The 11,824-nt window shown below is 35.3% G+C and overlaps 1 protein-coding gene across 3 annotated transcripts; it reads right to left on the bottom strand.

Moving 5' to 3' along the window:
• Positions 1-507: 507 nt before the first annotated feature.
• Positions 508-11,407, bottom strand: LOC108227647 (protein LEO1 homolog). Of its 3 annotated transcripts, XR_010284471.1 has the most exons (13): positions 11,121-11,369; positions 10,125-10,471; positions 9,161-9,290; positions 8,851-9,036; positions 8,393-8,569; positions 7,647-7,778; positions 6,826-7,005; positions 6,614-6,745; positions 6,239-6,349; positions 5,931-6,155; positions 2,481-2,636; positions 1,175-1,251; positions 567-782 (listed from the first exon to the last, which is right to left on the bottom strand). XR_010284471.1 is itself a non-coding variant. In XM_017402920.2 (12 exons), the coding sequence occupies exons 1-11, from the start codon at positions 11,247-11,249 to the stop codon at positions 2,502-2,504; spliced, it is 1,884 nt and encodes a 627-aa protein (XP_017258409.1). In that variant the 5' UTR covers positions 11,250-11,407; the 3' UTR covers positions 508-782; positions 2,481-2,501. The 3 variants fall into 3 exon arrangements, 2 of the variants coding, with proteins under 2 accessions (XP_017258409.1, XP_063935522.1); XM_017402920.2 differs by lacking the exon at positions 1,175-1,251 and having other exon boundaries at positions 508-782; positions 11,121-11,407; XM_064079452.1 differs by lacking the exon at positions 567-782 and having other exon boundaries at positions 1,222-1,348.
• Between the last annotated feature and the right edge of the window lie 417 nt (positions 11,408-11,824).

Genomic DNA, 11,824 nt, shown 5'->3' with positions numbered 1-11,824 from the left:
AAGTTTTTAATTATTGTATATTTAAATTTTATTTCTAACTTCAACTAAAAATATTTATTCTTAAGCATACAAACCGCACAAACCGCACCGCACCGCACCACACCGCATTTTTGTGGTGCGGTTTACGCGGTTTTTATGCTAGCGTGGTGCGGTTGTGGTTTGAGTTTTCAACCAAACCGCATGTGTGGTTTGGTTCGCGGTTTTAGCGAAAAACCGCACCGCCCGCACCGCGATCACCCCTAACTCGATCAAATTAAAAAATGCACATTGTACCTAAAACGCAAATAACTCTGTTTATAATGTATTCCTTTTATATTAAGTCTAGATGATTAAAATGGCTAAAAACGTGAAATTGTCACCATACATGTGATAATATTATTTCTGGACCAAAGCTTCCATCCGTAAAGGGAGATGCTCTATGTTGTCAATATCATCTAGTTCCCTGTGATTCAGATTCAATCTTTATCTGACATCTCAGCTCCCAGGTAAATAAAAGATGCAAAACTTACCAATCCACAAGTCTGAAGTTTATCTATATCATAAGGAAAGAACCAAATTCAAATATACTTACAATCCAGATGGTGGACACTATAAGAAAACCTTAACGAAAAGAAAACTTTTCTCAACTATGACTAATTATAAAACTTTCCTCCCCACTAACACTACAATTCTTTTGGCAGAGAACCATAAAGATAAAGAAAAGAGGAAAAAAGTTTGCATTCCTTGTATTTGCACCTGAAGGTCGATCACTTTTCAACATCGGAGGAAGAAGCATGCATCTCCTGCACAATCATATTTGCCATGATAAGATAACATTGCCAATTGAACAAAGGATAAAAAGAGTCGTGCTGTTCTGTTCGATTGAAGAATAAATAGATGATTATCGAATTATTAGTATGAATTCTAAGTCGATAAGAATTATTAGCAGCAAGAATTTAAAACTTTTGGTTCAGCCATTCGAAAAGTGCCGATTAAATTAAAACTAACAAGCATGCATCGGAGCCAAAACCCTTACACACATACTTAAGGAGTACATAATATATTCAGCTACTAATAATAAGGTCCGATGTCCGTGTCTAATTCATACCAAGCACTTCTACAGTTACAGATTCTAGCAAGTTACATACTAGTGTGTCAATTTATCACCTGCAAATATAATCAATGTTAATAATACCTTGGAAACAAATATAGTGTATATCGATTAAAGGACTTCCAAGTTCATCTCGCTGAACAAACTTCGACCGGGTCTACCTAGTGTAAGAGGCAGGATGAGATCGAGAATTGTTCAATCAATTGCAGCTGGTCATAGAGAGTATTTTATAAAAAGGGTCCCAAAATCCGCCACGACCTGAAACTCAACACGAACATTACTCGAAAAAGTATGAGCAAGGGTTGAGGCTTTTGTGTTTTCAGTTGGGTTTGGATTCGATCAACCTTTACCCGAAAAAGTCAAGTCGGGTTCGAATTGACCCTCAGTACCCAAACACGACCCGAAATATTTTATACATAATATATTATGTAAAATATATAAATTTGCATTGCAATTGCATATCTTTGGCATATATTTATATATTATCTAAATAATTTTATTCACATATTATCTCCTCAAGTTACCGTTTTATATTTTTTTAATTTTTTATAAACATATTATATATAATTATAATAATTATTTTTTAATAAATTTCGGGTCAAAACAGGTCATTTTCAGTTGCCCAGGTACATATCAGGTCAATTTCAAGTTGAAATTTTAAACCCATTTTTCGGTTCATTTGACCCATAAACAGGACTGAAAACAGGACCAGGTATAGCAAACCCAACAAGAACCCGACCCTTACCCGAATTGCCACACCTAATAAAAAAACCTTGAAGTTGTTAATAATCAAGTACCCAGTTGACAATACTTCTCTATTTTTGCTTAAATTTACATTTATCAATCATCAAAGAAAACATCAAAGAGATCAATCTGACAATGCTTATCTATACTTCTCTATTTTTGCTTAAATATACACTAATCAATCATCGAAGAAAACATCAAAGAGATCAATCTGACAATGCTTATACAATCTATTGTCTCAATTGTTCATGGTAGTCTTCTAAGAATTTGATGTCTGACACCTAAGTTCTATTAAGTTCCTCGTAGACATGTGAGCATATACACGTCGTACATAAGATGCATGTGAGTATTAAGTTTCTTTATAATGCACATAATATATGGTAATATGCATCTCTTTGGAACGTGACAATCAGTTGCAGGTAATGTTCACACACATAATAGTCAAATTTAGAATGAAATTTCAATGAATATAATCACAAAATTAATACTCCGAATGTAGATGATTATATTACTTCAATGTACAATATCCAAATTTAACTTCTCAATATCAATCCTCATGTTGCCAAGAGGCACATGAATCTAAGGAGTAACCCAAGTTTTCAGAATTAAATTCATTGTCATAAAGAGTAAGAACATGCAAACTTACTTTACTTGCATAAAGCATTTATCAATCTTCATCACTATCGTACACAACCGCCATGCGACGGTGTGTTGTCGGTTTTCTTTTAGGGGAATCATCATCTGACTCTATCTCCTTGTGCTTGAAGTTACGTTGCGACTCTTTAGCCTTGTGCTTTGGCTCCTAAAGTTTTCCAACAAATAAATAAAAATTAACCGAAGAATTAATATCGATAGAAGTTCAAACTAATAAATAAGCCCTAAAGATATGAATATATACACCATTACATGCATTTTAGGAATTTGGATAAAAAAGACATTTACCGACAAATAAATATACACCTCATTATACAGATCGAAAACAAAGTCACTAAACATCAAATAAGAAGCAATATTGCATGACGTATGGCTACTTGTAAAAGCAGTGATAACGCTAGGGCCCACTGGAACCTGTTGATATTTCGGGACCGGACACACGCCAACCAATGACAGTTTTAAATTGCCAAATAATCATAAAATGCTCTTTTTTAAAATTGTTTTGTATCAAAATAGAAAAACTTAGTAAACCAGCCCAAAAACAATAAATATTTGCTAGCAAAAATCAGTTTTGCACTCAGAATTATATAAGTAAACAGAACCATATCTAACTTCTTCAAGGGAATAGAGCATAAGATATGGCATAATATAGCAAACTGTAAAGAATCAAAGTAGAAGATCCAACTCAAGTTCCTCAAAATGGTAAAATCCTGCTTGAGATATAGGATAAACTTGTAAAGTAATGACTTCTAGCTCAACAAATTAAATTGCTCAGCCAAAGCATGTCCGCTAGAGTTTGTGATTATCCACCGTTACTGCTTTTATTTCACCTACATGCATACTAAGAAAGTTCTAAAGATGTGAAAATTCAAAGATTATGTTCTAAAATCAGCCATTTAAGGGGGCAGGTCCTGGTTAATGATTTAGCGTATAAGTTATAAATTCCTCAAAGGACTATCTCGAGACTTCCAGTCACGACAAATAAATATAATAATAAACATATATACCAACTTCAGTGAAATATACATCATTTATTCTTAAAGGTTTCTACATACAACAAATTTTGGACGATGTGATCAAATACAATGCTCATTGATTTTAAAAGACAGCCATCTAATATATTGGAAATCAGTGATAAAAGGATCGTCATAGGTAATTCAACGGGTTGTAATCAGTAATACTGGTGCAGAATAAAGGCTTCGAAACTTAATGCTTCTAGGTTATTACGTCTTGTAATGTTTCCCTCGTATTTATATACTAAAAAATTATTATGGATACTGATATTTATGTTTATGAACTCTACTTTGTCAGAAAAAAAAAACAACAAATAGTAGAAAATAAGGTTTATTACATTCGATTAATTTAAGTACCATGAACAAAGTGCACCAAACCATGCACTCTCAAGGGCTTGTAGTTAACTTGTGGATTATCAGAGTTGGGTGCATATAGGCTAGTGGTTAGGGCTGTAATTCGAGCCGGGCCGGGCGAGTTTCGAGCCGAGCCTAATTCGAGCCAACTTTAATCGAGCCGAGCCGAGCCGGCTCGATTAACTAATCGAGCCTAAATCTTTGGCTGAACTCGACTCGGTTAATTTCACGAGTCGAGTCGAGCCGGCTCGTTTAGCTAAACGAGCCGGTTTTAACGAGCCGAGCGAGCCAGCTCGTATAATTTTACACTTAATCGAGCCCAAACCTCTACCTGAACTCGGCTCGTTTAATTTCACGAGTCGAGTCGAGCCGACTCGTTTAATTAAACGAGCCGAAACCTTTACCCGAACTCGGCTCGTTTAACGAGTCGAGCCGAGCTGAGCCCACTTAAACGAGTTCGAGCCGGGCGAGCTCGCGAGCCGCCCGACTCGAATTACAGCCCTACTAGTGGTAAGTGGACTGTTATAGTCTCGACTAATTAATAGTGGCAATGTAGAGGACCATTAAATTTTACCATAATAATGCTAATTGTTATGCATTGCCTGAGCCCATTTTCTTTGCCGACGTTACAGCCCCAAATAATTACTAATTAACAATTATAGTTCTTAAGGTTAGGCATACATGGTCCTCCATGTATATAACATAAAGTTTTAGAGGTATGCAGAAACAAGCCTTTATATTATATTATTCTCATCAAAGATATGTGGAAACAAGCATTAACAGTAAATTCTGCCTTCATTTCCTGTTTTGTAAAATTGATTCCCTCGGACCCCCCCACAAAAAAAAAAATTAATTATACAGTGTAATTGTGATTTTTAACCAACCTAGAATAAAATTTATACTTAAAATATGGGTATGGCAACCCAAACTAGAATAAAAGTAATATTACTTGCTACGTGTTCAAAATTCAAATATGGGTATTGGCCACCCAAACTAGAATAAAAATAATATTTCTTGCTACATGTTCAAATTCATACAACCCAAAGTATATGGACAAGGGAGTATTAAATAAGATTTTGTACATAGAATATACCATAAAGGGATGTGAGAGATTTAGCAGTGTTCATTTTAAATGAATGAAAGGAATTGTAACTGAAAAAACATATTAGGTGATTTGGTTCAATTTGAAAAAAATATTCATTCTATACTATATATTTTGCTTTCATTCACTCCTTCAATTTCCTTTTCACATAGACCGCTACATTACAATCTCATACTCGACATCTTTACATATCATTTCCTCTTATCTTCTTTAATCTAACCATCTCTGGCTTCCATCCTTTCTAATTCTACTTTTCCTTCAGAACCTTCATACTGTTCATTACAGCTTTAATCTAACCATCTCTGGCTTCCATCCTTTCTAATTCAATCTAGTGCTAAGTAATGTCTCTCACAATCTGAGCTTCAACCCATGTTATACACACACACACGCACAGACACAAATATATATGTATATGTATGTATGGAGAGAGAGAGTGAGAGATTTCACGAGCAATATATACCGATTCATAAAAGATCATATTTTATAAGAAAACAACCTAATACTACACTCAAACATCAAATATATAGTCCCTGCTAGCTTCTCATCATAGAGCAAGTAACATACAATTTTCAGCTATTTAGTACAGGGCAGAAGATTTCCTGCCAATGAAAATATTTCAAGGGAAAAAAATTGTTGCGATATCTACAAATTTCTGCCCCCAGGTTAGTATTATTTTCAATGATATAGTACAGGGTAGAAATATTTATGATGATATAAATATTAAATAAAAAACTGCTGTGATATCTGCATTACGCCCTGGTTAGTATCGGTTACCAAACATCCAATACCACGCATAGCGGTATAGATAAACCTTATAAATGACATTAAAGTAAGGCATCAACCATTACTGGATACAAAACTGAAATCTGCCACACACTTATATACATGATTAAAAAAAGCCCACTCCAGCAAGTTATGTCGCACTTTTTTCAAAATACATACACGTGAACATCATTTTATTTCATATTCATACCTCTTCCTCTGATGCTTCATCAGCACCAGCCTCCTCTTCATAATTTTCTTCCTCTTCTTCATCGTCCAGTTCTGGATCCTCGGTCATCCGACGTGCAGGAGACCTGTATTCTTCCTCCCCATCAGTTTCATACTCAGACTCCTCTTTCTCACTATCTGAAAAATCAACCGGGCGTCGGGATGATTTGGAAGCTGGGAATGACTTGCGAGGTATATCTTTGTGCCCCTGGAAAGATAATTAAACACATGAAGTATGCAAAAAAATATCAGAAATGCTTATGTAATGCATGTACAACTAAAATTAGATGCCTTCTTTGCGCTGAGAATCCGCTTCTCTGCTCTATCCTCCATTTCCATGTCATCATCAAAGCGTCGTCTAGGGGCAGAGCGTCGGGACTCGTAGTAATCAGGTTCATCATCCTGATGTCAATGGAATGGGATCAGATTTGAGATAACAAATATATAGTAAGAAGAAGACTATGATTGCAAATTGCATATAAAAGTTCCACTATTTAGCTTAAAGAATAAATTAATAGGTGATGAAGTTATGTTGTTAATTTGACATTTTGACTGGGAAACTACTTAAAATATTACAGTACAATATAAAAAGTTTGTTATGGGAATTAATAATGACTATGAAGAATGAATTGAACATATATGACAGATATATAATAAAAGGCATGCCTCCTCAAGTGCATCCTCCAAGAAACCAGGGGAAAGTTGGCGCTCCCTGCGAACAGTCTGTGTATATTTCCTATTAACCTTTTCCTTCTTCCGACTAAGAAGCTCGTTAGCTCTAATTGTTTGACTTTCAGCCTACAAAATAAATCAATTTAAAAAACTGAGAAAGTGTAATATAAAATTCATAAACAAAAGCAGCAGCAGTAACTGATTACCCTCTCCTTTTGCTCTTTCTCCCTCTCAGGATCAATGTCTGTGACACAGTTCTTGACCTTGTAAACTTTTTTGTGGCGTGAATCGACAAGGGCAGTCAACATTCTGTGCGACTTAGAAGTCAAGGAAGAAGGCATAAACCTCATCTTTTGCAGAAGTCTTCCTTGTGATTGCAAAATACCCTAAATAGTAAAATAGTGCAATTACCAATAACATTCATAAATAATTCCCACATGTAAAGAAGCTAGAAACGTTCACAAATATTAAAAATTAAAAGTTTCCTGAATCCTGATCATCCCTCCAGTGTTTCTCAACTTAAAAAAGGAAGGGGGGAAAAATAAAATTACAAGTCTTAAATCAACTCTTACCTGCACCACAATTCAGAATATACACCCCTAGTCTAATTCAGACATGACACCTCGTGAAAATATAATGGCTGATAACACTATTGTTGTACATAGTAACAACTGCATGTACTTGATTTATTTTAAATATTTCAAGTGATCAGATTCCCAAAATTTGCAATGCAAGAATACAACCCAAAACGGTATAAGTCTACTTAACTATGACAGTTAAACTATCTCATAATTCTATAATCAATATATACATGCAGAGTAGCTCCCTCTAGTATATATGAGTCATCACTTATCAAGTCATTCAGGCTTCTGTCACATGTATATCAGGGCTGTACCATAATTTGAAATATAACTCTAGGAATTAGATAGTACTGTATCTCAATGATAAAACCGAGCATGCATTAATATGTTCTTTCATATAACATATGGTACTGAATAATCAGAAAAAGATGTATTAAAATTCTAACCTTATCATGTCTAAGAAAAAGGTGTGCCTGATCATGCCGCGCATCTTGGACAGATATGTCAAGAACTTCATTACCGATTTGTAACTGTAAGCTGCCATCTGACCATCTAATAAAGCGAGCATTGCTTTCACGCTGCAGAAAATACGTTATATGTTGAAAAGATGTAAAACACTTAATTTCTATCACAGATGTGCCCGCCACGATATATTGACAAGTTACGCATGCACACAATGGTGAAAAATCATACCAATGATGATGACAACAAGTCTACTAATCTGAAAACCAATGTACAGTATTGTGTGAGCAACTATAGTTAGAACTTGTTTGTATCGTCAATTTATTTAGTCACGGGAGGAACTGAAACATCCTTGAAACCAAGTTACATTGTATAGTTCCTTGGGAAATTAAATATCAGTGTTTGTTTCACTGCTATATACCTAGAGGTTATATAGTTCATTTAAGTTGCGCTAACTTACAATTCGTGGACTCTTTAACTTGAAGAAACCATGGGTAAGCTTCGTAAGTGGGTTTTGTCATGGTTAAGCTTGGTAAGTGGGTTTCTCTGCTTTGGAGTAACCACAAATCCCTGGGAGTTCATAATTACTTTGTTCAAGATTAAAATCATGTAACCAAACTGTTTCAGTTCCCAGGAATTTGTAGTAACGTCATCCGGTTACATCAAAACAAATGAGGCCTTAATTAATTAATCAAGAATACTAAAATATGCATCCCAAAATGCTACTTACAGTAATTGTGCCATCAGGGTTTTTCACATTTCTCCAGCGCACAATGTTGTTCTCCAAGCGAATACGTTTTTTAGATCCAGATTCATCAGTCACAAACTCATCCTCTTCAACATAAGTCTCAGGATCAAATGGTTTGGGGTCTATTCCCATAATATTAGAAACCTTAATTATATTCATCTGCAAAAATATAGGATGTCAATAAGTATTGACATGACCAAATTAAGCATAAAAAATTCTGTCCTAATCCAATATTGCAAGACCAGAGTGAATAGAAAATATGTGCTTCTATATTATTTGTAAAAAACTGAATTGATTCGTTCATCCCTTCTTCATCTTTATTACTCTCAAAGGATCAAAAAAAGTTTGTCAAAGATCAACTATGCCGAATCTCCAGGCTGAAATTACCAGTTTATGGGAAAAAACCTTATGAAATCAAAGAAAATTGGAGAGATAAAAACCTTCTCTGGACGGGCTGGAGGGGGTCGCAGTGGAATCCCAAGCTCCAAAGGGGGGCCAACTGGTCTCTCCTTGTGTTTAGCCTTTATATTCTCTTCCTCGGACTCGTACTGACCCTCCTCATCAGCTACCATATCCTCTGGCCTGAGCCCTTTCTCATAACTTCCCTCCTCATCAATAGGGGATCTCTGTAGCAGTGAAACAATGCTCAGTGTACTTCATATGCTGTTAATACTAAACCCCGAGGCAGTTCGCACATGCCATTTAAAGAATAAAGTAGATGGAAAAAGATAAATTGAATCAAATACATACATTAGAATCATGGTCAATTTGATTTTCAACTGCATACTCTGGTTCCTCGTCGTCAGAGTCCCCAAAAACATCACGAAGCTCAGGCGCTGTGTGTGAAATGTGAGCTTCATCTTCATCCTCACCAGGCGATCTACACCAATAGCCAAAAGATCAGTCATTCAGTAGACAAATAATCAAAAGCGTGCAGCACATAAAAGAAAGAGAAATTTATTCATGTATTTAAGTTAACTAATCAAATAAATATCTAATGATCAACATAGTGGACTATAGTGCGAACATATTGCTGAAAATAATTAACGGAAATATTTCTTCGCATATATGCACAGACGTTATAATCATAGTTACAAGGAAACGGGTACGCTACCACATACCGCGATCCAAATCGTTCGTACCCGAAACGCAAACGGAAACGTTCGGGGTCGCGACCTAGACCGCCGGAAGTGACGACCCGCAAGAACACACTTCATTCTTGTTCTGAACAATAGATCCATGTTTATGTCATATGATAAGTAGTTTATTTTATCAATAAATGTGTACTTTTATTTGTTATTCAACATCTTTTTCTCTAAAAAAATTTATAAATGTATTATCAACTAAAATTGTATATTATAATGGAATTTATATATATGATTATAGAATTCTTTTTAAAAGGACCAGGTGTACCCATACGTTCCATCGTACCCATACGTTTCATCGTACCGGATTCACTAAAACTAATGTTCCGCGTACCCGATTTCGTTCCCCGTTTCGAATCGAACCAAGTCTTATGTAACTATGGTTATAATTATATAGCTAATGATGGGAACAGCTGTGCATAAGTTTATAAAACCAACTTTAGATCATATTAAGTTGTTTATATGATTCATATGGGTACTAAAAATACAATTTCTCAACAACACAAAACAAACATTTACAGGGGGTTTGAGGAGAAGATATAAAGAGAGATTTGGACACAGCACCATACCTCTGACTTTTAGTCTGCTCAACTTCTTCATCTTCATTTTCAGCATAGCGATTTTCCTCAAATCTTTCTGATCCACTTTCAATGGCATTCCTTCTCTTGCTTGTCACAACTCTTTGACGATAGTCTTCTTGATCATCACTTTCAAAATCTTTTCCTTCACTTTCTTCCCTCTGATCACCAACTTCCACTTCTTGAGAACTCTGATCCCTTTCGGCCTCGCTCTCTCCATGAACAGGATCTGCATCATGTAAGTCACCATCACTCTCCATTTCAGCTTCAACTTCCCCTTGACCTTCTACTTCAGCCTCGCCTTCAACCTCAGGCTCCATCCCTCCGTCGCCTTCATCCTGGAAAGGTATTATCAAGAAAGAGAAATGACATCATCAATTGAACAATATGCCAATATTTATACATACAGACAAGTGCTTTCCGAAATACTACAGCCACAAACGCATCAATGTTTTGTCCAAACAACGCAAATACTACCTAAATTACCAATACAGGTCATCAACTTGATAAAACAGAAAAGTATTCAAGAGTCGAGACACTACGTAAGCTGTTGTCATAAAAAGAAATCCAATCCACAATCCAAAGAGAATCAACAAAACCAAAAAATCTCATGATCACTATAGAGGCATAGTTTCCAAATTCAGTAACATTCAACAATTCCCAGATTCCACCATACAAGCAGCTAAAAACAAGTCACCTCTACTTGAAACACAACATAATACGAAAGGGGGGAAACATACAAACTAAAATCCCGCCTTCCCATAATTCCGTAAAGGAAGGGAGAACATAAGCCTCACACAGTAGCATATTAACACAGGGAAATGCATATTTAAAAAAATCAAGTAGAAATTGAAACATTTGGGAAATAAGGGGTGGGGGTTTATTATTAAACTATTTCAAATTCAACAATCAAACACACAGAGATAAAGCATCGAATCATGAATTTCACAATCTATGATATAATATTTGAATAAAGAGGATGGAAACCGATGCGTAATCGACGGGCTGGCGATTGGATTCATGCTCCGATTCGACTTCCTCATCGTCGTCTTCTTCCTCCGATTGGTCGCCGAATAGGTTCTGCATCATCTGATGCCTCTTCTCTTCGCCAACCATTTTCAACCGATCAAACCCTACTCAATTCAATTCAATTGAATTCAATTCACAAGCCTCTGGGGTTGGGTCTCCGTTGCTCGGACTGGAACTATGATATAAAGTTTATTATATTTGCACTTTACTCCCTTGTCTTCAACTTTTTTTATATGACTTCGTATACTTTCGTTTCATGTATTTTTTTATATATATGGCTCCTTTCTACTTAGACTCTTTTACAGTTTTACCTCACCCCACCCATTTATCTTCCACTTCAACATGCGCTTCATTTCAACTCTATTAATTAAAAATTGACATTAATTTTAGATTTTTATTTTACAAGTGATCATATTTTATATATTTCAATTATATTATTAAAAACTAACATTAAAAAATTATTTAGCCACCAAAACAATCAAAAAGTTTATAATTTAAAAAATTTACAGCAAAACCCACTCATATGTACATGTGTAATATGTGAAATCGAGTCGAATATTTGTAAATTGAAATACGATCATATTTTGCTCGAATATATATATTTACTCCTTACATTTGATTTGGATTCGAATTTAAAAAAAATAGTTCGCTCATTTTTTACT

The sequence above is a fragment of the Daucus carota genome, chromosome 6, assembly GCF_001625215.2.
Source record: "Daucus carota subsp. sativus chromosome 6, DH1 v3.0, whole genome shotgun sequence".
Classification (NCBI taxonomy): domain Eukaryota; kingdom Viridiplantae; phylum Streptophyta; class Magnoliopsida; order Apiales; family Apiaceae; genus Daucus; species Daucus carota.
This window is presented reverse-complemented; position numbering and strand designations above follow the sequence as displayed.